This window comes from Girardinichthys multiradiatus, chromosome 5 (genome assembly GCF_021462225.1).
Source record: "Girardinichthys multiradiatus isolate DD_20200921_A chromosome 5, DD_fGirMul_XY1, whole genome shotgun sequence".
Taxonomy (NCBI): domain Eukaryota; kingdom Metazoa; phylum Chordata; class Actinopteri; order Cyprinodontiformes; family Goodeidae; genus Girardinichthys; species Girardinichthys multiradiatus.
The window spans coordinates 22571095-22598326 of NC_061798.1; the positions used below are offsets into that span (position 1 = coordinate 22571095).

Below are 27232 nucleotides of genomic sequence, written 5' to 3' on the forward strand. Positions count from 1 at the left end.
GGGCATCTTAGAGTTGGTAGTTTTCTACTTTGGGAGGATTCTGCCGCACTAGAGTAAGCAAAACAATTACAATCTAAACATAAGAAAGATGGAGAGACAGTTTAAAAAGATAAAGAAAAAAGATATAGAAATAAACTCGTAATACAGCAGGTAGAAGATGAACAAAAAACATTTTACTGTTTTTTTTTTCTTAGTAATGTTCTGTCGAATATGTAGAGAGCTTAAACAGACTTTTGCTGTTGTTACACCTGGAAGTGTTTCGGGGCATGTCAGAACCACCTTTGCACATCTAAAACCTCTGCAGGAGTAGCTTCTACGGTTACCATGCACCCATTGGCTCCTTCTTAGATTAATGCTCTGGATGCCAGCAATGATTGGTGGGTTTGCTGTTGTAAAATATGATTTTCAATTTTAGGTTATGGGTTGAACAATCCACTGTGAGACATTCAGACACTGTCCGGAAGAAGGTCCAGAAGAGACTGTACTTGCTGCAACAACCTAAGTACAACCTTCCACAGGAGCTGCTGGTCATCTTCTGCCCTGCCATTATTCAGTCTGTCCTGTGTTTGTCCAACACTGTGTGGTTTAGTTTGGCTCATCCACAAAACAGGACAGGTCCAGACTGCAACAAACAATCAGGCCTGCAGAGACAACCATCAGAGCTGACGTTCTCTCCATCCAGAACTTTCACAGGTCTTGGGCCAGAAAAAGGGCAGCTGACATCTCTGCAGACCTCACACATCTTGGTCACAAACTGTTAAGACTTACTTACCGGTACTTTCAGGTCAGTGCTACAGAACACTAATTTAAAAAACAAATCATAGAGACAGATTGTAACCAAGTCAAATTTCTTGTTTGTGTACACATATTTGGCAAAAATATTGCAGATTCTGGTTGTAAAATTACACATAGGTGGACTATTTGCTTACAATGTAGCTTTTGAGTTTTCATATTTTTATTGGTAAAAACTTTTGAAAACTATGTACCTTTTTCCACCGACTTCAACATTATGAAATCCCAGTAAGACACATTGAAGTATTTGGTTGTCACATGACAAAATGTGAAAAAGTACAAAAGGTAAAAATATTTTTACAAAGTGCTGTACTTGTTTTGCAAGGAAATAATATTCTAACATTTCAGACTGGATGCGAATGGAGGCATTAGTTTTCCTAACGTGTGTGTTTCTGAAACAGGAACAACTATGACTGTGATACTGGACTTACACTTTGCCTACTCTGTGTGGATCTCGGCAGCGGGGGCTATAGTCTACACTCTGCTGTTAGGACTTTATTCAGTAGCCTACATCATCCAGTTTACCCTCGTATCCCCCAGTTTGGTAAGTAAGAGGGTCCTTTACTACACATGACAACACTTGCAATACAGTATCTGACAGCGTTCTTCTTCTTCTTCAGTATTTAATGAGTTTTGATCTATTTTAAGACAATTTTTCTTTTGTGTGTACATTGGCTGTGTTTACACTTCCTTCTACTGAACAAAAAATCTGCTAACATTGCTGAGATGGCTTTCAACCACATATTTCAAGAGCCTTGTGTTGGATAAAGATAGTGCCTGGAAGTGGATCGATGACTTTTCAATGCTGGTAAGCTGGTCAGTATATGTTACCTCTTTAACCTTGGCCAAGATAACACATATGTGATTTATTTTAACAACTGACACAATTTGAAGAAGTTCTGATGAAGTGTGCTAAGACAAAATGTCACAGGACTACAGTACCAGAGTCATGGTTTAGCCTGGCTCTGGTGCCATTATAAAGCTGATTTTAGTAGCACAGTGAGACAATAAATTTCCCCCTCCGCTTCACTTGTGGGGGTATGGGTTTTTTGTGATAGTTGTATTCACTGAACTACTTTTGAAGAGAAATCTTAGTATCTAGCCTGATGGTTTACAACAGCTTTCACAACAAACTGAGTCCAGACAGGTGCAGTTTTGTTTTCAAATAAACACAGTTCCTATGTTCATTTATAACCATGATTCATTTTAAAGACAGAATCTTATTGGAGGTTAATTTGTTGTTCTTTAGTCTAGACAAAGATGAAACATCTCCAGTAACCCTGGGTTTAAGATTGGAGAAATAAATATAATATATCAGGTTCTTAATCCTATGAATGACAAATGATGTGCTTTTGCATATTTCTTCATTTTGCTTTTTTATTACAACTAAAAAGATACCTTGATTAATACAAAAGGTAGTTTTCAAATGATAATTTAATTATTACACACAAAAAAACTGTACAAAACAACCTGGCCCTATGTGAAAAGGTATTTGTCCTCTAAACATCATTTAGGCCCTTTGAAGCAACAGCTGCCATCAAACAGTTGCAATAATAGTAATTAGTTGAGCCTTCAGTATAAACATCCCTGTTCTGAAAAGCCCCAGAGGCTGGAACATCACTAAGCAAGAGGCCTCACACCATGAAGACCAATGAGCACTCCAAACAAGTCAAGGAAAAAATTGTTGAGAAGTACAAGTCAGGGGTGGGTTATAAAAAAAATATTTAAATTTTTGATTTTCCCATTGGAGCACCATTAAAACCATCTTCAAATGGAAAGCATATGGTACCACAACAAACCTGTCAAGAGAGGCTGCCCACCAAAACTTACAGACTGGGCAAAGAAAACAAATTGAAAACTCTTCTGTTAAAAAAAACTCTTCTGTATTTCTGTATGTATGTAACTAACTATAGTTCACATGCACTTATTACCACATAAGAAGTGTTTTCTTAAGTCAGACCAAATTGTGTCTTATCTTTTATATTATATAAAAAAAAAGACAATATTATTTTCTCAGCTTATTTTCTGGAGTTGAAGCCAGTTATTGTTGGAAATTTACTGCTATGGTAGACTACCAGAAAATGTTTTTTTACAGATACTCCATTAGCAGAGTCAGAACTATATTCCAAAAGATCTACACAAAATCCTACCAACAGCCATTTCCTTTATATCTGATAAATACTGCAACAATCATCTCCTGTCTTACAAACCTTTGACTAGGCCAATGCACAACCAGTTTTTATCTGACATTCTCTTGCTGATTTGTTTATGTATTTTGGGATTGTCATTGTCCTTTTGTATGACCCAATGTTGGCCAAGGTTCAGTTGTGGGAAAGATGACCCTAAATGTAGCTGTGGAACGCCAGTAAATTGGAAAACCTCATAAAACATATCAACATTGTGTGATCGAAATGATAAGCATGACGACAGAAAATGAGTTGTTGCTGCTAAAGGTGGTTAAGATGACAGGATAGGAGTGGCAAAATGCAGGAGTTCTGTCTATGTTGATCAGATTTGTATGAAAAGTCACACAGTAGAAGTAATAGTGTTGATACAAGCTGACTTTACTCAGGAGGTTGGCAGATTTGGTTTGCCGTGTGGATAGACAGAACTGGACTCCTATGGACTTTTGTGGTTACACTGATAATCCGCCAGCTGTAGATTATTTTTTTAAGTGCTGACCTTGAGGTGGGTTTAGTCTGTAGCTTTATTGTCCAACGGCTTTCAGTATGAGTCTTTTCTTGTTATTTGTGTGGGTACTTTTTGGACGCTTTACAATAAGTCATTTAGTTTTTTGTCTCAAATTTACTTTTGTTGCCTCTGTTATTTTATTTCATGGTCTTGTGGTATGTCTTTCATTTCAAAGCTTCCACCAGAGGACGCTGTCTGCCTCTTCATCAAGCACAGCCCAGTTAACCTGCTTTGCAGCAGCCTTTCTAATTGCCATTCTGGGAACCCCTCCTGCTCTGGTCGGGGCTGTGACTGCCTCCACAGGTGAGTGCTAAGCTAAAGGCAATGTATATTTACATTATTATTATTATTATTATTATTTTGCAACAATTAAATAAAACCTGCACCTCCTGGTCAACCTTTCACAATGAATGATGACTCAGATTCAAATCTCCTTTCTCTGGCAATTCTTCAAAAAGTATATTTACCTTTTCTCAAAGAGTGGTGGAAAAGTTTTATTGGCCTTACATCGGTTAAACTGCTGCCTAGCTTTTTCCACTTGTATTTTTGATGATTTATCTTTGGTGCTGAGTCTTTGATGTTGGAAGCCCTCCTTGCAATCACACAAATTTTTATCTCCCTCCACAGATTCTCTATCACATTCAAATTAGGATTTTAGATGGGTCATTCCAAGGTGTTAAAATGATTTCCTGTCAGAAGAAACATGTTTGTAAAATTAAAAGTTAATTTAAATCTAAATCTGCCATGAGCGCAAATACTTTTGGGCTCAACTTTGCACCATCCTTCTTTCCATCAAATCTGCCCGGCTTCTCTGTCCTGCTGATGAAAAACATCTCCACTGCATGATGTTACCACCACCATGTTTCACTATGGGGATGGTGTTCAGGGTGATGTGCAGTGTTAACCTTCTGCCATATTTTGATCTCAAAAAGTATCTTCACAACATCCCCATATGTCATTAGGCTGATTTAAATAAATAGTCCGGGGCCTCTCTAGGCAATGGAAAAAGAAAGTACAAGTTCCCTGGGATTTCTATTACCCGGGTAAATCAAATCCTGGGGTTTCGGTGTGAAAGGGGCTATAAAAGCCCACCGAAAGCTTTGAAGTTGTGAGGAAACTGCAATACACATTCATTCCAGCAGATGGCATTACTCCTTTACTCTGCTAAGAATCATTGTTTTGTGTCAACTGATAGACAATAGATGATGATACAGCTTTAGTGTTTTACAGTTGATTAATCCCTTTAATTATTTCTTAAGTTGTACTGGATTCATAAGCAGGAAAAGTTTACATCATTATTTTACATAAAAATTTTTACCAACCTGCATCTAGCCAGAGATGTTGCTTTACAACTGCATGATTCATTTACAATAACTACTAATTAACACACTCTTTTTTCTTTTATTATCATCAGGTAAACTCATCAGACAACTACAGAACATATTTCCAGTAAAATTATATTTAGCTATTAGACTAAAAAACTGATAATCAGTCCAGAATTACAGGGACTTGATGGCTTGATTGTCTAATCATAAGCAAATATTTAAATAAAGTTGAAGATGTTTAGACAAACCTGAAACGGTGGTCTCTCCTCCAGCAAGTCAGGTTTACATTAAAAGACAATCTTAGGGAAATGTGTGTTTTATATGTACATGGAAAAAAAAAGTGCTCTGAACATCAGCACAGCATTAAAACATTTGTCTTACAGAACTGTGGTGAAAAAGTATATAATAATGCCAACAATAACTTAAAATGTCACAAGTTTCACATTTTTATTTTCTGGTACTTGCAGTTATTCACTACATACCTACTAAATGCTTTATATTAACTTTCAGTTGTCACAATCAGGTGACAGGTAGCGGGAAATTCCAAAGTGCCAGCCGAGATCAGGCAGCAGTTAGTGGGGAAGTCCAAGTCCAAACCGCCAATGTAAGCTTAGCTTAGTGTAGCAGCCAGACCATCCTGTAAGTGGAGCTCCGCTGCTCCGAAAACTCAGAAAAAAACATTTAAACGTAGGCTCATTCTTGATTAACTGACTGCACCGATGACGTTTTGAGGTGCACTCTATCACTTAAAAACATCTTAAAACGACTTTTTTGTGACAAATTAATGGTATAAAAACTATTAATTTGTGTAGTAACCTCTGCCATTACTGAAGCTGCTGGTGCCAAGCCTAACTGCACATAACCTGTCCCTTTAACAAATCCTGGGGAAAGCTGAAAAGACCTACTCCAGTAGGACCATTTACCCTTGAAAGTAAAGCCCCAGGAAAGTGAAATTACCCAGGTAAATTTTTATCAAAACACAACCTAGGCTTTCCTAAGCCTGGGGCTTTCTACAGGCAATGGAAAAGGGGCTCATAAATGTTTCTGGAATAGGTACAACTGTAGTACAAAAGTGTCTCTCAGGGACCAATAAAGTATTCTGATTTGGGTTCTGATTCTAAGTGGGACTGTACATATCTGTCATATACTGAACATCCTGGATTTATCACAACATCAGTCCATCCCGCTGAACCCCAGTAACTGGAGAATTTTAAGATTCAGAACTTGGACCTGGGACGTAGGATTTCCGGATGAGTGAAGTAAAACATAATTTTAAAGTATGTTTATGTTTTGGATTTCTCCTGTCCAGACTGGAACCTGACAGTATGGCTCTCCAGCTTCTTGAATCCAAAGGGAGCACAGTTTCATCCTGCCCCTCACTCTGCAGTGTCTCACTCCATTCTTCATATCAATCATTGAAATTGGAGCCGTTGCTGCCGTCTGTCTTCCACAGACTCAGGTTTGTTACTTCTGTTTTCTCCTCAAGCATCTACAAAAACATCCTGCACACACAGGTAAAGACTTTAAAGGTTTGACCCCATCACCTTTGGACCCAAACCAAATTTAAGAACCAGATAAATCCAATGTGGACAGGATGCGTGTTAAAATAAATAACCAAGCATCTTCTTTGACTTAGGCATCAGATAATGAAATGCAGTGGGTGATTCGGGTATCAGTGGTAGTTGTGGGTCTTGTTAGAACATCCATAACGTTCTACAACAACAGCACCCTCGTCCTCTGGATTCTTGGAGCAGACGTTTCCTACACCCTCATGTTCCCCCATTTGGTTTTCTGTCCTTTTTTTCAAAGTGACCAATGGTTATGGTGCCATGGTGGGTTATGTTGTGGGGATGACTCTGAGAATTCTGTTGGGTGAAAACACTTTGGGCATTCCCATTGTTCTTCAATTTTCAGATTGTGCTCTGAGAGATATCTATGTCCAGAAAGGTCAGTGTCCATGTTGTGCACCTTGTTAACCATATTGTTTTTTTCTTGGTTGTCTGGGTTTATGCTTAACCACAGCTTGCTGCCTGAGAGATGGGACATTTTCAAAGTAAGACATACGGTCACTGCACCAACAGTGGATGATGTTGCAGAAAATCTGAAAGATGAAGCATGCACTGATGCTGGGTGTGATGAGAACAGACATGGAGTGACTTTACAGCCACTGTCACAGACTGGAACCTAAAACTTTCTCTATGTGAAATTACTTCGATACTTTTCACTGGGGGCACAATTATTGTTAACTGAAACTGACAATGAATATAGTAAGGCCCAGTGTTTTATCTACTCTTTAATTTATCTTGCTGTTTACTTCATAAAAATAACAATATAATTTACATTTTCTAACATTTTGTTCTCTAAACCCAAAACAGTTTGTGGATGAATTGCTGTTAAAAAACATGTGCTCCTTGCAGATATCCTGCTTAAATGTTTTAGATTATTGAAAAAGTTTTATTATGATTTAATTCATCCCATTGTTTACTTATTTCTTGTATTCTTGTACAGTCAGAGATCTGTTAGATTCCCTCCAATACTTCTCCAAGTCCCTGCTCTTCTGTCTTAATAAGCCTCACTCCTTCAATTGGCCTGCATACTCCCACTCACAAGCTGCTCCATATTTCTCCTGATTAGTTCCCATTGTTCATTGGTCCATTCTCCACCCTGCCTCTGTATTTATACTCTGGTTTTCATTGCTTACCACTCGTTCCTCCTAATCTATACCTGTGTTCCATGCCCTGCTGTTTTTTGTGACTTTATCTGTTTATATTATTAAAAGAAGTATTCTACTTACAATGTCGCTTCCCCGTTCTTGTCTGCACATTGGTCCTGAAAAAAACCTCACACCCCATAACAGAGTGGACCTTTCTCAGTAGGAGCTGTCAACATATGCTAATGACACAGGTTGGTTCTAGGGGTCTAAAAAGGCTGATAAGTTAAATAATGGATCACACTATTTTTAAACTAGAAGATTGTACAGGAGGACATCATAAATTTTAGAATCGGTGTCTCTACCACACTTGTACTCCTGGAGGGGCCCCGACAGGGCACCACGAAGGCCTTCTCCAGATCCACAAAACACATGTGGACCGGTTGTGCAAACTCCCATGAACCTTCAAGCACCCTGTGAAGGGTGTAGAGCTGGTCCAGTGTTCCATGGTGGGAATGAAAACCACACTGCTCCTCTTGAAGCTGAGGTTTGACCATCGGCCGGCATCTCCTCTTCAGCACCCTGGCATAAACCTTCCCATGGAGGCTGAAGAGTGTGATCCCGCTGTAGTTGGAACACACCCATCACTAGAAAGGGGACCACCTGGTAACTACCACACAGTCATGTTTTCAACGTTCTCTCGTATTGTGATTATGAATATATTATGCAATATTCAAAATTAATACTTTAATATTTTAGTAAATAATGTTTTGGTCTGTTAAGGGTTGTCCTGTGAATACCAGCCCAATAATGCGGAGGTATTAGGATAAAATTGAAAGGGATGAGCCAAGCTCTGACATTATTGAACAGCAAAACTCTGCACACACATGGAATGAATTCACACAATTTCTTAAAATACAAGAATTTATTAACAAAAATAAGTCAACTCAAAGTCAAACATATTTCAATCAACAAAGTCTTTACTATGCAAAAACAATCCTAAATTACTAAGCAGAATGAAAGAATAAGGAAGACTAATGGGCTATGTACAATTTAAACTAGTGAATCAAAGATGGTTAAAAACCATGACCGAAAGAGTGATGCAATATTACCATTCAATGTTATTTATGTCTGAGAATCAAGAATTATCTTGAAGAATCTGGAAATTTAGTCTGGGAACTAAATTAGGCAATAATTGGTATACCTTTCAACAACCATTCACAATGCAAGATCAAATAAAATATTATTTTAATAAAATAACATTTTAAAGAAGGATTTGCTGAATAAAACCAACCTTCTGGATGACTAATTCTCAATGGTGTTTAATTAGCTGCCTTTATTTATTAAGGTAATATAATAAGGTAATTTTGTGGTTGTGACATGACAAAATGTGAAAACTTTCAAGCAATGTGAGTAGTTTTACAAGGTACCGTGTAGTGGATCCATGTTTAACATCCTACAATAAGTTTTGCCTTACTGTATTCATATGTGCTTTTGCATTTAACTATGTTTATACAGAAGAAAAGGAACCTCCTGTTGAGAAACGTCTCCCAACATTTGTGTTTAAACATGCCACAGCCTACCGGTTTGTGGCTCTCATGAAATCCAAGGATTTCCTTTTTCTCACTAATTGTTGCATGCAGGTCTTCTTTTCAAACCCCCATGCTGACATTAGCAGCTTCACCTCAGTCTATACGATTCATATATCTGTCCACAACCTATTTTGGTCTCATAAAGTAAAAGTCAGTCATTTAGGGACAAAAGCACTGCATGTGTGCCCGCACAGTGCAGGAGACATCATGGAAAAACAGACTCTGCAGGAGCTTGCTGAACAGCAGGGCTTTGAAGGCCTCAGAGGTTTGTTGAGAACATTAGTGAACAAACAGCGTCATGAAGACCAAGGAGCACAGCAGACAGATAAGGAAGAATGTTGTGGAGGTTTAAAGCAGACTTAAGGTTATGAAACAAAATCTCTCTTATAATATCTCACAGAGCTCTGTTCAATCTATCATCTGAAGAAAATGTTCTGCTCAGAGGAGGCCACATTTACACATTTGGCATAGAAGAAAAACACTACGTGTGGCGGGAACAAATAGTGCTCAAGGCCCTGAACACACCATCTCCACAGTGAAACATTGTGGTGGCAGTATAATGCTGCAGGATTGTTTTTCATCAGCAGGGAAGCAGGTCAGAATTGATGGGAAGATAGATGCAGCTAAATACAAGGCAATACTGGAAGAAAGGCTGTCTGCAAAAGACATAAAACGGGTGGGGAACACCTTCCAACGGGACAACAACCTGCAATGAGAGATGTTAAATGGTTTAGTCCAAAGCATAGTCCTATGGTAAAATTGGCATAGTCAAAGGCTAGATGTAAATCCAATTGAGAATCTATATCAAGAAGTAAAAAGTCATGTTCAAAGATGCCCTCAATTCAGTCTGACTGAGCTGGAGCTATTTTACAATGAAGAAAGGCAAATATTTCAGTCTGTAGATGTGCAAAGCTAGTACAAACATACGCCGTGCAGCTGCAAATGCAGCAAAAGGTGATTCTACAAATTATTGACTCAGAGGAGCTCAATACAAGTCAACACTATACTTGAGTACATGATGAATATATCTCCCCTGAGTTAGTGTTAATGATATTTAGATTTGCATTTGTAAGTTCATTTAAAACCAAGATAATTTTTGATTCAACTTCACAATGCTAGTTTGTGTTGGTCTTTTACATGAAGTCTCAATAAGACGTTTGTGGTTGAAGGTGAAAAAATCTGAAGAAATTTCAATGAGCAGGAAATCCCTTTACAAGACACTGTGATTTTATTTCCCATGAAAAAAACAAAGATTGGGAGTTTATTTTGGAAAGATATTCACCGCGTTTTGAAAAACATTATTTGAGTATAAGTGGAAAATCATATTTAACAGAAATAAAGGCTTGAAAACATCAGTCGGTGTGTAATTGATCTATATAATGTGTGAATTGAGTTATTGAAATAAAACGAACTTATCCGTATTATTCAAATTTATTGAATGGCTCTGTGTATCTTCACTCAATTCACAGAGACAATGAGGCAAGGTATTTATGCGCATGAATGATTCAATTCAGTTTAGGCTTAGAGAAGGTCTTTTAAGCATTCATTAAATACAATCTAAATCAATAAACATAAATGTTGACAAAACAAAGCTATGGATCACACAGTCACAGTCCACATTTTGGGATCATGCTCCTGAACAGTCGACCATTCTGTTAAAATCTGTCCTGCATTTAGTTATTCATGTGAGGCACAAACATTGTTGGATGAAACTGTTTGAGCTTGCTTCAGGTTTGTTTACATGAAATTTCTCATGCAAAGAGGTGATTAGTGTTGTCATGGTGCCTGTGCTTGCTTGCTTGAGAAATAATCATTTACTTTCAAATGCAAACCACACAAGACGTTATCAAAAGTGGGAAACTGCATGTTTCTGTGACTTCACCTCCTAATCAGAAGTTTTATTTTGTTTTATTTTGTACAGGATCCTGACTGTGGTAGTGACGTCTTGTCTATCACATAAAATCCCAATAAAACACACAGAGGTTTTTGGTTGTAATGTGATTATATGTGAAAAAGTTAAAGGATTATGTGTCCTTTACATATCAGTGAAAAATTCCATATTCGCTCAAAACAACAGGTATAGCCAACCATTATTTTCACAGCTAAAAATACAAGTAACAATTTCTCAAAACCTTAAGATTATTGGCAATGTGTATGCATAAACAGCCATGGTCGTTTCGTCTTGATGTTGCAGTGAAACAATGGCTTTTTGTGCCTGGTACACATCCACCATCAACATTTCTCTGACCTTGGCTGATTCACACCTAGTCAGCAGAATCAAATAACTAATTACAATGCCTCAGCTTCTATTCAAATCCATCACAATGTATTTATCAGCATCAATAATCCTGCCCCTTGCTTAATGTTATCAAAATCATTGAATTGTTTTGTGACACTGGGATATATATCATTCAGAAATGACAGTTTAACCATCATTTCTGAAGTATTCTTCAGAAATGATGGTTAAACAACCTTATATTTCCTTAAGGTTGTTTGTATGTGTAAAATGACTGACTATCAGTTCTTCCATGAACTGTCCTGAACAAAGACAAACAGTCTACAGTCTGGTCTTACTGATCTTTCAGCAGTGGAGGCCTGTATATTCAACTCACCCATTGTGTCTCTTAGATATTTAGCTAAACTAACCCAAACACTGAATTTTAAATTTAGTTGTACGACGATGATAAACAACTAAACAAGACAACCCAGGTTTTTCTGTATCTGGAAATGTCTGCAATCTTGGAAAAATGAATAGTTAATGTCAGAGGGTACTCACAATGAAGAAGCAGGAAGGTTAAACTTACAAACAACTCATATTTAGTAAAAATGGTTTCCATAAATGTCCCTAAACTCATGAATTGTATTTTAATATTGCCATTTCTTTAAATCAAGATTTTTTTTTAATGTTTTATAGTATCCTCTGTGTTGGGCAGCAAAGTATAGAGACACGCCTCCAAATTAGAAATAAAATGATAGCCAGTTTTCATGATTATCATGATAAGATTTCTTACAGTTAGTAATATCATTTTTGAAATAAATGACCACCATTATGATGAATTAAAACCATTTGTGATAACATTGATAGTAAAAACTCCCAAGTTTGGAGTGGAGCTCATCTCATCTTGAATCTGAACAAAATGAAAGAGATGATTGCAGATTTTAGAAGAAACAGGACTACATCAAACACTGGTTCCATCATGAGAGAAGAAGTGAAGGAGATGGAGGAGTATACAGCTACATCTCAGTACATTAGAATATGTGTTCCGATTAAAAGTGTCTTTTGAGCACAAACAACCTTTAAGCAGATGTTAAATATATGTTTCATTAAGCCAACATTTCTTTATTCTAAATGTGTTTTTTTCAGTGTGATGTAACATTGTAATTTTAAATGTCATGTTTTCATTGGCTGCAAGTAGAAAACCATCATAACCAACAGAAAGAAAGGCTTGAAAATGTCAGTCTGTGTTTATTTAATGTATATCATGTGCTTCACTTAGTGAATTCAATTATTTCAAAAGTTCAAATCACTAAGTGAAACGCTTCTAAGAGACACCTGTAAATTTCCTGGTGTTCACCAATGGACATGACAGGAGAAACCACAGGGAAATGGTACTATTTCTTGAGGACGCGTAGGTCCTTCAGCAAGATGCTGCCAATCTTCTATAAATCTCTTGTAGAAAATATAATCTCTTCTGCCATCATCAGTTGGGGTAGCAGAATGAGAGCCAGTAAATTAAAGAAAAACCAAAATAAGCTGACGCAAAAGGCTAACAGTACAAAGAAAGATGTTTAATCAAATGAAGAGCATAATGGACAACCCCCTCTTCACAAGACTGTGATACAACAAACTGGTTGGGCTTAAGACAGATTCATTGGATATTAAACATTTGTTTTTTCTCAACAATTTTCTAAACTTAAACAGTGATAAACAGGAATAATCACAGCATAAAGTTCTTACAATTCTAGCCTTAAAGCTGTTATTTACACAGTCACATTTCTATCAACCACCATGTCAAACACTACTTTCAGTGAGCACATAATTTGTGTTCAGCATAACAGAACTGGGAAATGGCTGTGGCACAAAGATTTCTCCAGACTAGTCATCATTGCTGAGCTTGTTTTAACACACAGCGGTCTCGCTCAGTCTGCACTGTACTTCAGGTGATCATCGCTTGTCTTGTGTGTTGGAGTAATAAGTGCTTAGTTTGTGGTAAACAATTTGATTGCTTCTTAAACTGCGTTAGAAATTTTTTAGAAGTGAAGCTTTATCTGAAAGTGTTATTTAGGTTGTTATAGCTCAGCATCCAGAGGTGATCGGCTCCACCAGGCTCTTCTACATTCACTGTTTACTATGAAATGTTCTCAGTTTTTTCTTGTTGTTCTTGTTGTGTTTTAATCAGACTCTTTAAACAAACCCCATTCAGAAATAAGGACTGACCAAACGCTACATCACGTACATTAGTCTCATGTTTGAAGCTTTTTAAAATAGCACACCCAAGAAGTTGTGTTGTGTTGTTCAGGAAGAGCTAAGATATACAAATAGCTACGTGAACAGACTAAGCTGGACCGAGCTTGTTTTTCTCAGCAAACCTCTTTGCAACACTTGAGCAGGCTGGATCTGTAAAGGTCCACAGCCACTGCCAGATGGAGGGGAGACTTCATTCCTGACTTCTGTACACATTGCTGTTCACAAAGTGTGCAGCATGTAATAACACCAGATTCTTATCTGTATTTACTTCTGCAGTGACAGAAAAATATCTTCGTAGGCAGTTTTAGACAATCTTACATTTCGACCAACCCATGTGTTTGTGCTTTTCTGACATGGTTGCAGTGGAGCTCCCCTTAGAACCTGAGAAGACATGGAACATTTACCATTTAAAAACTGAGTTACAGACTTACCCAAGGCCTGTTAACAGAGTGGTGTTTTTAGAGTTTTATTCTTTCTCAGCGCATGGGTATTTGGTGTGTTTTGATCAAAGATGAATTTGGTAGCTATGCATAAGAAATCTCCAGCTGGTGGCAGGAATGTGTCTTTAACTTTGAAACTCAGAAGAATAACCACAACAGCAGTTACATCTCTTATCATTTTAAACTTTAATCCAAGTAGCTGTACACAAAGTGAAAGTTTGCTCCTCATTTCCTGCGCGGTATGTTATGTAAACATACAGGTCCTTCTCAAAATATTAGCATATTGTGATAAAGTTCATTATTTTCCATAATGTCATGATGAAAATTTAACATTCATATATTTTAGATTCATTGCACACTAACTGAAATATTTCAGGTCTTTTATTGTCTTAATACGGATGATTTTGGCATACAGCTCATGAAAACCCAAAATTCCTATCTCACAAAATTAGCATATTTCATCCGACCAATAAAAGAAAAGTGTTTTTAATACAAAAAACGTCAACCTTCAAATAATCATATACAGTTATGCACTCAATACTTGGTCGGGAATCCTTTTGCAGAAATGACTGCTTCAATGCGGCGTGGCATGGAGGCAATCAGCCTGTGGCACTGCTGAGGTCTTATGGAGGCCCAGGATGCTTCGATAGCGGCCTTTAGCTCATCCAGAGTGTTGGGTCTTGAGTCTCTCAACGTTCTCTTCACAATATCCCACAGATTCTCTATGGGGTTCAGGTCAGGAGAGTTGGCAGGCCAATTGAGCACAGTGATACCATGGTCAGTAAACCATTTACCAGTGGTTTTGGCACTGTGAGCAGGTGCCAGGTCGTGCTGAAAAATGAAATCTTCATCTCCATAAAGCTTTTCAGCAGATGGAAGCATGAAGTGCTCCAAAATCTCCTGATAGCTAGCTGCATTGACCCTGCCCTTGATAAAACACAGTGGACCAACACCAGCAGCTGACACGGCACCCCAGACCATCACTGACTGTGGGTACTTGACACTGGACTTCTGGCATTTTGGCATTTCCTTCTCCCCAGTCTTCCTCCAGACTCTGGCACCTTGATTTCCAAATGACATGCAGAATTTGCTTTCATTCCAAAAAAAGTACTTTGGACCACTGAGCAACAGTCCAGTGCTGCTTCTCTGTAGCCCAGGTCAGGCGCTTCTGCTGCTGTTTCTTGTTCAAAAGTGGCTTGACCTGGGGAATGCGGCACCTGTAGCCCATTTCCTGCACATACCTGTGCACGGTGGCTCTGGATGTTTCTACTCCAGACTCAGTCCACTGCTTCCGCAGGTCCTCCAAGGTCTGGAATCGGCCCTTCTCCACAATCTTCCTCAGGGTCCGGTCACCTCTTCTCGTTGTGCAGCGTTTTCTGCCACACTTTTTCCTTCCCACAGACTTCCCACTGAGGTGCCTTGATACAGCACTCTGGGAACAGCCTATTCGTTCAGAAATCTCTTTCTGTGTCTTACCCTCTTGCTTGAGGGTGTCAATAGTGGCCTTCTGGACAGCAGTCAGGTCGGCAGTCTTACCCATGATTGGGGTTTTGAGTGATGATCCAGGCTGGGAGTTTTAAAGGCCTCAGGAATCTTTTGCAGGTGTTTAGAGTTAACTCGTTGATTCAGATGATTAGGTTCATAGCTCGTTTAGAGACCCTTTTAATGATATGCTAATTTTGTGAGATAGGAATTTTGGGTTTTCATGAGCTGTATGCCAAAATCATCCGTATTAAGACAATAAAAGACCTGAAATATTTCAGTTAGTGTGCAATGAATCTAAAATATATGAATGTTAAATTTTCATCACGACATTATGGAAAATAATGAACTTTATCACAATATGCTAATATTTTGAGAAGGACCTGTATAGTCTGGTCACATGAAATAATTTTAAACATCAACCCAAAATCACCATCCAAAAGTGAAGTTTGCATGTGGGAACGTGGTGGTGTGGGTTTACAACAAGCAAGACAATAATCCCCAAAACACAATCAAGGAAACTCCTAATGGCTTTCAGAGAAAGAAAGTAAAACTGCCAGAAGGGCCCAATCAATTATCTGAATTGTATCAAACTGAAAATCCACGGAAAGAACTTCAAATCAGAGCACAAATAAAGGACCCCCAGAACCTTTAAGATTTGAAGACAGTTTGGGCCTGATCTTCATAAGGTTTACATTTACAAGACCACATGCGTCCGCAAAGCTGATCTACAAGTCAGGTGCCAATTGGATTATGTGTGTAAAATCACAACAGTGGGCGCAAACCTTTTAGCATGTGTGCACATTACTGATCATATGCCAGAGAAGCGCGTACAGCCTGTATAACTGTTACTGCACATCATGCACAGGACCCATTGTGCTTTGATGTCGATAATATAATGAATAGGAATAAAATAAAGACATTATGGGCCAGATAAAATACTTCATTTGCAAACTAGATGCTAAAATCACTTTTTAGCTGGTGAAAAATCACCATTTTAAGACGGGCTATTCCACAGGGTGAGAAAGACAACTGTATGCTTCAACCCTGTCACTAAAAACACATTATTGACAGTAACATTGTGTCATTGCAGAGCAATCGGTGCTAAATCGGTTTGATTACATTTTTTAAATGTAATCAAATGCATGAACACATGCCAGAGGAGGGTTTATGCAGTAAAAAAAAAGGATTTTGTGTCACCAAAAAACTATTTAAACAATCAAACATGTTGTATATTGTTAAAATATTGGCAAAACAAACAAAAATGAATTCAGTAAAGTCATTGGAAAATAAATTATTATATGTACATACATTTAAATGAGGGCTGCACGGTGGCGCAGTTGGTAGCACTGTTGCCTTGCAGCAAGAAGGTCCTGGGTTCGATTCCCAGCCTGGGGTCTTTCTGCATGGAGTTTGCATGTTCTCCCCGTGCATGCGTGGGTTCTCACTGGGTACTCCGGCTTCCTCCCAAAGACATGCCTGTTAGGTTAATTGGTAACTCTAAATTGACCTTAGGTGTATGAATGAGTGTATGCTTGGTTGTTTGTGTGTTGCCCTGCGATGGACTGGCAATCTGTCCAGGGTGTACCCTGCCTCTCGCCCATAGACTGCTGGAGATAGGCACCAGCTCCCCCGTGACCCACTATGGAATAAGCGGTAGAAAATGACTGACTGACTGACATTTAAATGATTTAAATTCTTTGTAGGACAGTTGATAGTTGTGATGTTTTATGCCAGAAATTAAATCTCTTTCCTCAATTCTGTCTTTTACACAGGAAATACATGCAGACCTAGTTCAGGATGGCTATCAACATCCCGGGTCTTGTGGTCATGGCAGTGTTCTACATCGTGATTTTGGGAACAGGCATTTGGGCGTCCATGCGCTCCAAGCGGGTGGAGAAAAAATGCACAGGAGACGGCATGGAGATAACACTTCTAGCTGGACGCAACATTAACTTGCTTGTTGGAATTTTTACCCTTACTGGTAAAGACGAGCAAATGGCCATCAGTCGGGAAATAAAACCCACAACTTTCAAGTGATGACACATTAGTGTTGGAAAAGTCTGTCAAAAGCACACGTTTAATGAGACATTTTGTCCTTCTCTTTCTCCAGCTACATGGGTGGGGGGTGGCTTTATTCTGGGTATCGCTGAGGCAACATACAATCCAACACTCGGTGCAGTTTGGGCACTCATGCCTGTGCCTTATGTCTTGACCTTCTTCTTAGGTGAGTGAAGTTTACAGATGGCTTGCAATGTAACGTCACCATGGTGGGTAAACCTGTAAAGACCATAAACTTTTTTTTTTGTATTTTTCACTACGTTGACTGTTAACAGATACCAGGTTTAACTGGTTGATACATCTGCATTAAGGCAGAAGGGTCTTAATGGTGGAATTGCCTTACTCATATCTTATCCCCTTACAACCGCAAACTTCAATATATTTTGATGGGATTATATAAGGTGGACCAACACAAGGCAGTAATTAATTGTGAAGTGAAAGGAAAATTGTTTTCAAAACATATGTATTTAGCCCAGTTTGTACCCCTAAATAAAATCCAGTGCGACCAATTACCTTCAGAAGTCACCTAACTGGTGAATAGAGGCCACCTGTGTGTAATTTGGATATGTCTGAAGTTTCACAGACTTTTAAAGATCTTCTTGCTTTGGTCACACCTAATTTATGCTCTGCTATAAAGAACCAGTAGCAACTATGCAGTGTGTTCCTGTGGCACTTGAACTTTTTACCTGCTAAATTGTCTCCAGTCCTAAATTGGCTAATTAGTGACTACTTTAATTTATTGATTTTAAGCTGTCTTTTGTATTTGCAATAATTATGATGAATGTTGCTGACATCGTGGCCAAGTTGCTCTTGTACAAGAGGTCTCATCTGTTTAAATAAAGGTTAAATAAAATAATTTAATGATAATACTAAGACACAATAGCAAACAAAAATGATTTGGTTGTCCTATTAAACTGAGAAGCCAAACAATGGGAGCCTCAATCAGAGAAATGGTCAAGAGGCCCATGGTAACTCTGGAGGAGCTGCAGAGACTCATAGCTCCGGTTAGAGAATCTGCTGACAGAACAGGCTTGTAGTTGTGTCCTCTGGCCTTTAGGTAAGAATGACAAAAATAAAGTCAACAGAAGTAGTTTGCATTTCTGAATATATTATTTAATATTTAATATTAATACTTTAATATTTTATCAAATAATATTTTGGTCTGTTAAGGGTTGTCTTGTGAATACCAGCCCATTAAGGCAATGGTATTAGGACAAAATCGAAAGGGATGAGCCAAGCTCTGACATTGAACAGCAAAACTCTGCACACACATGAAATGAATTCACACAATTTCTTAAAATACAAGAATTTATTAACAAAAATAAGTCAACTCAAAGTCAGACATATTTCAATCAACAAACTCTTTACTATGCTATCTCCAGCTGGTGGCAGGAATGTGTCTTTAACTTTGAAACTCAGAAGAATAACCACAACAGCAGTTACATCTCTTATCATTTTAAACTTTAATCCAAGTAGCTGTACACAAAGTGAAAGTTTGCTCCTCATTTCCTGCGCGGTATGTTATGTAAACATACAGGTCCTTCTCAAAATATTAGCATATTGTGATAAAGTTCATTATTTTCCATAATGTCATGATGAAAATTTAACATTCATATATTTTAGATTCATTGCACACTAACTGAAATATTTCAGGTCTTTTATTGTCTTAATACGGATGATTTTGGCATACAGCTCATGAAAACCCAAAATTCCTATCTCACAAAATTAGCATATTTCATCCGACCAATAAAAGAAAAGTGTTTTTAATACAAAAAACGTCAACCTTCAAATAATCATGTACAGTTATGCACTCAATACTTGGTCGGGAATCCTTTTGCAGAAATGACTGCTTCAATGCGGCGTGGCATGGAGGCAATCAGCCTGTGGCACTGCTGAGGTCTTATGGAGGCCCAGGATGCTTCGATAGCGGCCTTTAGCTCACCCAGAGTGTTGGGTCTTGAGTCTCTCAACGTTCTCTTCACAATATCCCACAGATTCTCTATGGGGTTCAGGTCAGGAGAGTTGGCAGGCCAATTGAGCACAGTGATACCATGGCCAGTAAACCATTTACCAGTGGTTTTGGCACTGTGAGCAGGTGCCAGGTCGTGCTGAAAAATGAAATCTTCATCTCCATAAAGCTTTTCAGCAGATGGAAGCATGAAGTGCTCCAAAATCTCCTGATAGCTAGCTGCATTGACCCTGCCCTTGATAAAACACAGTGGACCAACACCAGCAGCTGACATGGCACCCCAGACCATCACTGACTGTGGGTACTTGACACTGGACTTCTGGCATTTTGGCATTTCCTTCTCCCCAGTCTTCCTCCAGACTCTGGCACCTTGATTTCCAAATGACATGCAGAATTTGCTTTCATTCCAAAAAAAGTACTTTGGACCACTGAGCAACAGTCCAGTGCTGCTTCTCTGTAGCCCAGGTCAGGCGCTTCTGCTGCTGTTTCTTGTTCAAAAGTGGCTTGACCTGGGGAATGCGGCACCTTTAGCCCATTTCCTGCACACGCCTGTGCACGGTGGCTCTGGATGTTTCTACTCCAGACTCAGTCCACTGCTTCCGCAGGTCCCCCAAGGTCTGGAATCGGCCCTTCTCCACAATCTTCCTCAGGGTCCGGTCACCTCTTCTCGTTGTGCAGCGTTTTCTGCCACACTTTTTCCTTCCCACAGACTTCCCACTGAGGTGCCTTGATACAGCACTCTGGGAACAGCCTATTTGTTCAGAAATTTCTTTCTGTGTCTTACTCTCTTGCTTGAGGGTGTCAATAGTGGCCTTCTGGACAGCAGTCAGGTCGGCAGTCTTACCCATGATTGGGGTTTTGAGTGATGAACCAGGCTGGGAGTTTTAAAGGCCTTAGGAATCTTTTGCAGGTGTTTAGAGTTAACTCGTTGATTCAGATGATTAGGTTCATAGCTCGTTTAGAGACCCTTTTAATATGCTAATTTTGTGAGATAGGAATTTTGGGTTTTCATGAGCTGTATGCCAAAATCATCCGTATTAAGACAATAAAAGACTTGAAATATTTCAGTTAGTGTGCAATGAATCTAAAATATATGAATGTTAAATTTTCATCATGACATTATGGAAAATAATTAACTTTATCACAATATGCTAATATTTTGAGAAGGACCTGTATACGCCACAGATTCTCCGATCTAATTCAGCTACATGCCTGGACTCACGACATGACAGACAGGAACCTGCTGCAGCTAAAGCACCACCTGGAAAACATAAACAATCATGAACAGAGGAAAGGCCCCCAAACAAAAACTCAATACTCGCAAATATTGACAGATATTATAGACAAATAATGTTCTGAACTTGTTAAAATGTGTTTAGATGTAATCAAATCCCATGCCTGGCAATTCACTTTAGTGTCTTTGGCTCCATTGCTTCTGCTTGGATATTACCATGTGATTTATTATAAATGCTGAACCAAAGGACAAAAGCAGGAAAGGATAGGAAGTAAAACTGTAGCATAATAGCAGCATGGAGAAGGAGATGCTTTGCTACGTTCAGTCTGAGTGCGAGAAGTGATGCTTATGCTTAATAGTAGCTATGACACATAGTAAGTAGGTGATAAATTGGTGTGAAGTCAGTCATCATAGATGCATGTCTGGACTATGTGGAATAAAAGCAGAAGGTTTACTGAATGCAAAGTTTAACAAAGCAAGTGGAAGTAAATGTGTTATTTAATGAGGAAGCTGTACCACAGCAGGAAAGAGAGAGGGTTAAGTGAGCTGAGGAGGAGCAGCTGAACTGAACAGTACATTATCAGAAAAGAAGGGGCTGTCTCTCCAGTTCGGAGGCAGCTTAATGGCTGCAGACCACAGCACCAACGTCCCAATCAGGTGGCCGCAGTGTCACCTTCCATTTGTTTTATATACCTCTGTCCCCTCCCTCCATGTGAGCTTTAAAACCAGGGGAAATCTGAGTGTTGACTGCAGTGCTTTCCATTCTCCCTAATTGAAGCTGCCTCATTAGCTTTGAACATCAACTCTCACTCAAATTCTCCAGCCTATAGAGCAGTCTATTTTAAGAAGCACACTCGTGTTAGACCATTAAGTCAAATTTATTTCTTATGGTGGCGCTGGGGTCTTTCCCTCAATCTCCTGAGAGTCTCCTGAACACAGAGGTTGAGTGCTGAATGAACTCTTCTTTTCCTGGACTGAAATGATCACCTTTTAAAGAAAAAAATACTCTGTCCACTCTTCACATCGTGGCTAAGAACTAAGAAAACTGTTCCCTGTAGGTATGTATTCGCTAAAAATGCTCACCCTTGTACTTCTTGATTAATCTGCTTTCCCAAATTGCTACATATGTTTTTTTCACTTTTGCTTTTTGTGATTGGTGTCCATGGTTAGTGCCGGCACAGTCTGTTAGTGTGCCGAGCCTCCTAGAACTTGGTCTGCTGGGATATGCCAAGTCAGAGTGCTTGCCTATCCTAGAAATAGCTCTGAGGTGGAGTGGAGCCAAAAATCCTCATGGATGCTTGACCACAGCTTTCTAGCTCCCTATCACTCCTCTGTTAGTGGTTTTAATGTGTGTGTTTTGTAGAAGCTAAAATTAGGCTTCTGGTGTTCTGTATGTACATCCAGTTTTGTCTTTTACTCCATTTAAATGCTGGTATTGTTTTAAAGAGGTAGTTTTTTTTTATTCTTTGACTGTTGTAATTTTCAAAGAATGATCGTTTTTGATCATATTCTGCCAGAGATTTATCTGTTCTTCCATGCATCTCAGGTGAACTCAGTAAATAACTGTTGAACTCAGGTTCAGTAGCTGCTAATAGTTGCATAATAATTTTAGTCTAGCTTTACTTTTGAGACAACTGTTTATTTTAAACCAAAATACTTTGGTAACGCTAAGCATTACTGTTTTTTAGCCAAGCATTGTCATTAGACTTAACATCTAATGAAATCATAATTTTTTTATTGTTGCCACCAAGATCTTGAGTCAATATGAAAATCTTTACTTATATTTATGATGAAGTAATTGACCCTCTCTGCATGGTCCATGTACCGTTTCTGTCAGAAATTTATATACAGGTGCTTCTAAAGAAATATGAAATATCGTGAAAAAGTTCAATACATTTTGTCACTAATTTCAGAAAGTAACACTCATATATTATATCAGTTCATTACACATAAAGTAAAATATATATGTATATTTTTTGATGATTATGGCTTACAGAAAATGAGAATATTATATAAGGTCAATAAAAAGATATTTTAAACCGAAATGTCAGGCTTCTGAAAAGTATGTTAATTTCTAAACACTTAATACTTGGTCAGGCCTCCTTTTGAATGAATCACTGCATCAGTGCTGCATAGCATGGAGGCGATCAGCCTGTGGTTCTGCTAAGGTGTAACGGAAGCCCAGGTTGCTTTGATAGCCGCCTTCAGGGCCTCTGCATTGTTGAGTCTGGTTTCTCTCATCTTACTCTTGTCAACAGCCCGTAGATTCTCTACAGGGTTCAGGTCAGGCCAGTCTGCTGACAGCGTGTGTGGGTGAATAGAGGACTTTGGACCACTGAAAAACAGTCCAGTCACTGGTTCACTAGTGGCTTGACATGAATAATGTAACATTTGTAGCCCATTTGCAGAAATGACTGCTTCAATGCGGCATGGCATGGAGGCAATCAGCCTGTGGCACTGCTGAGGTCTTATGGAGGCCCAGGATGCTTCGATAGCGGCCTTTAGCTCATCCAGAGTGTTGGGTCTTGAGTCTCTCAACGTTCTCTTCACAATATCCCACAGATTCTCTATGGGGTTCAGGTCAGGAGAGTTGGCAGGCCAATTGAGTACAGTGATACCATGGTCAGTAAACCATTTACCAGTGGTTTTGGCACTGTGAGCAGGTGCCAGGTCACGCTGAAAAATGAAATCTTCATCTCCATAAAGCTTTTCAGCAGATGGAAGCATGAAGTGCTCCAAAATCTCCTGATAGCTAGCTGCATTGACCCTGCCCTTGATAAAACACAGTGGACCAACACCAGCAGCTGACACGGCACCCCAGACCATCACTGACTGTGGGTACTTGACACTGGACTTCTGGCATTTTGGCATTTCCTTCTCCCCAGTCTTCCTCCAGACTCTGGCACTTTGATTTCCAAATGAAATGCAAAATTTGCTTTCATCCGAAAAAAGTACTTTGGACCACTGAGCAACAGTCCAGTGCTGCTTCTCTGTAGCCCAGGTCAGGCGCTTCTGCCGCTGTTTCTGGTTCAAAAGTGGCTTGACCTGGGGAATGCGGCACCTGTAGCCCATTTCCTGCACATACCTGTGCACGGTGGCTCTGGATGTTTCTACTCCAGACTCAGTCCACTGCTTCCGCAGGTCCTCCAAGGTCTGGAATCGGCCCTTCTCCACAATCTTCCTCAGGGTCCGGTCACCTCTTCTCGTTGTGCAGCGTTTTCTGCCACACTTTTTTCTTCCCACAGACTTCCCACTGAGGTGCCTTGATACAGCACTCTGGGAACAGCCTATTCGTTCAGAAATCTCTTTCTGTGTCTTACCCTCTTGCTTGAGGGTGTCAATAGTGGCCTTCTGGACAGCAGTCAGGTCGGCAGTCTTACCCATGATTGGGGTTTTGAGTGATGAACCAGGCTGGGAGTTTTAAAGGCCTCAGGAATCTTTTGCAGGTGTTTAGAGTTAACTCGTTGATTCAGATGATTAGGTTCATAGCTCGTTTAGAGACCCTTTTAATGATATGCTAATTTTGTGAGATAGGAATTTTGGGTTTTCATGAGCTGTATGCCAAAATCATCCATATTAAGACAATAAAAGACCTGAAATATTTCAGTTAGTGTGCAATGAATCTAAAATATATGAATGTTAAATTTTCATCACGACATTATGGAAAATAATGAACTTTATCACAATATGCTAATATTTTGAGAAGGACCTGTATAGTCTGGTCACATGAAATGATTTTAAACATCAACCCAAAATCACCATCCAAAAGTGAAGTTTGCATGTGGGAACGTGGTGGTGTGGGTTTACAACAAGCAAGACAATAATCCCCAAAACACAATCAAGGAAACTCCTAATGGCTTTCAGAGAAAGAAAGTAAAACTGCCAGAAGGGCCCAATCAATTATCTGAATTGTATCAAACTGAAAATCCATGGAAAGAACTTCAAATCAGAGCACAAATAAAGGACCCCCAGAACCTTTAAGATTTGAAGACAGTTTGGGCCTGATCTTCATAAGGTTTACATTTACAAGACCACATGCGTCCGCAAAGCTGATCTACAAGTCAGGTGCCAATTGGATTATGTGTGTAAAATCACAACAGTGGGCGCAAACCTTTTAGCATGTGTGCACATTACTGATCATATGCCAGAGAAGCGCGTACAGCCTGTATAACTGTTACTGCACATCATGCACAGGACCCATTGTGCTTTGATGTCGATAATATAATGAATAGGAATAAAATAAAGACATTATGGGCCAGATAAAATACTTCATTTGCAAACTAGATGCTAAAATCACTTTTTAGCTGGTGAAAAATCACCATTTTAAGACGGGCTATTCCACAGGTTGAGAAAGACAACTGTATGCTTCAACCCTGTCACTAAAAACACATTATTGACAGTAACATTGTGTCATTGCAGAGCAATCGGTGCTAAATCGGTTTGATTACATTTTTTAAATGTAATCAAATGCATGAACACATGCCAGAGGAGGGTTTATGCAGTAAAAAAAAAGGATTTTGTGTCACCAAAAAACTATTTAAACAATCAAACATGTTGTATATTGTTAAAATATTGGCAAAACAAACAAAAATGAATTCAGTAAAGTCATTGGAAAATAAATTATTATATGTACATACATTTAAATGAGGGCTGCACGGTGGCGCAGTTGGTAGCACTGTTGCCTTGCAGCAAGAAGGTCCTGGGTTCGATTCCCAGCCTGGGGTCTTTCTGCATGGAGTTTGCATGTTCTCCCCGTGCATGTGTGGGTTCTCACTGGGTACTCCGGCTTCCTCCCAAAGACATGCCTGTTAGGTTAATTGGTAACTCTAAATTGACCTTAGGTGTATGAATGAGTGTATGCTTGGTTGTTTGTGTGTTGCCCTGCGATGGACTGGCAATCTGTCCAGGGTGTACCCTGCCTCTCGCCCATAGACTGCTGGAGATAGGCACCAGCTCCCCCGCGACCCACTATGGAATAAGCAGTAGAAAATGACTGACTGACTGACATTTAAATGATTTAAATTCTTTGTAGGACAGTTGATAGTTGTGATGTTTTATGCCAGAAATTAAATCTCTTTCCTCAATTCTGTCTTTTACACAGGAAATACATGCAGACCTAGTTCAGGATGGCTATCAACATCCCGGGTCTTGTGGTCATGGCAGTGTTCTACATCGTGATTTTGGGAACAGGCATTTGGGCGTCCATGCGCTCCAAGCGGGTGGAGAAAAAATGCACAGGAGACGGCATGGAGATAACACTTCTAGCTGGACGCAACATTAACTTGCTTGTTGGAATTTTTACCCTTACTGGTAAAGACGAGCAAATGGCCATCAGTCGGGAAATAAAACCCACAACTTTCAAGTGATGACACATTAGTGTTGGAAAAGTCTGTCAAAAGCACACGTTTAATGAGACATTTTGTCCTTCTCTTTCTCCAGCTACATGGGTGGGGGGTGGCTTTATTCTGGGTATCGCTGAGGCAACATACAATCCAACACTCGGTGCAGTTTGGGCACTCATGCCTGTGCCTTATGTCTTGACCTTCTTCTTAGGTGAGTGAAGTTTACAGATGGCTTGCAATGTAACGTCACCATGGTGGGTAAACCTGTAAAGACCATAAACTTTTTTTTTTGTATTTTTCACTACGTTGACTGTTAACAGATACCAGGTTTAACTGGTTGATACATCTGCATTAAGGCAGAAGGGTCTTAATGGTGGAATTGCCTTACTCATATCTTATCCCATTACAACCGCAAACTTCAATATATTTTGATGGGATTATATAAGGTGGACCAACACAAGGCAGTAATTAATTGTGAAGTGAAAGGAAAATTGTTTTCAAAACATATGTATTTAGCCCAGTTTGTACCCCTAAATAAAATCCAGTGCGACCAATTACCTTCAGAAGTCACCTAACTGGTGAATAGAGGCCACCTGTGTGTAATTTGGATATGTCTGAAGTTTCACAGACTTTTAAAGATCTTCTTGCTTTGGTCACACCTAATTTATGCTCTGCTATAAAGAACCAGTAGCAACTATGCAGTGTGTTCCTGTGGCACTTGAACTTTTTACCTGCTAAATTGTCTCCAGTCCTAAATTGGCTAATTAGTGACTACTTTAATTTATTGATTTTAAGCTGTCTTTTGTATTTGCAATAATTATGATGAATGTTGCTGACATCGTGGCCAAGTTGCTCTTGTACAAGAGGTCTCATCTGTTTAAATAAAGGTTAAATAAAATAATTTAATGATAATACTAAGACACAATAGCAAACAAAAATGATTTGGTTGTCCTATTAAACTGAGAAGCCAAACAATGGGAGCCTCAATCAGAGAAATGGTCAAGAGGCCCATGGTAACTCTGGAGGAGCTGCAGAGACTCATAGCTCCGGTTAGAGAATCTGCTGACAGAACAGGCTTGTAGTTGTGTCCTCTGGCCTTTAGGTAAGAATGACAAAAATAAAGTCAACAGAAGTAGTTTGCATTTCTGAATATATTATTTAATATTTAATATTAATACTTTAATAT

At 39.1% G+C, this 27232-nt stretch overlaps 1 protein-coding gene and 1 pseudogene across 1 annotated transcript; both read left to right on the forward strand.

Moving 5' to 3' along the window:
• Positions 1-7502, forward strand: part of LOC124868922 — a 10917-nt pseudogene extending 3415 nt beyond the window's left edge.
• An 18319-nt stretch (positions 7503-25821) lies between these two features.
• On the forward strand, positions 25822-26265 carry LOC124868928 (high-affinity choline transporter 1-like). The gene is made up of 2 exons (XM_047366585.1): positions 25822-26014; positions 26144-26265. The coding sequence occupies exons 1-2, from the start codon at positions 25831-25833 to the stop codon at positions 26263-26265; spliced, it is 306 nt and encodes a 101-aa protein (XP_047222541.1). The 5' UTR covers positions 25822-25830.
• The last annotated feature ends 967 nt before the right edge of the window (positions 26266-27232 follow it).

Excerpts from the sequence above, each read along its gene's own strand:
- LOC124868928 (XM_047366585.1), top strand. The coding sequence starts at position 25,831 with ATGGCTATCAACATCCCGGGTCTTGTGGTCATGGCAGTGTTCTACATC. Across the intron at positions 26,015-26,143 it reads TGGAATTTTTACCCTTACTG|CTACATGGGTGGGGGGTGGC; the intron begins GTAAAGACGAGC and ends CTCTTTCTCCAG.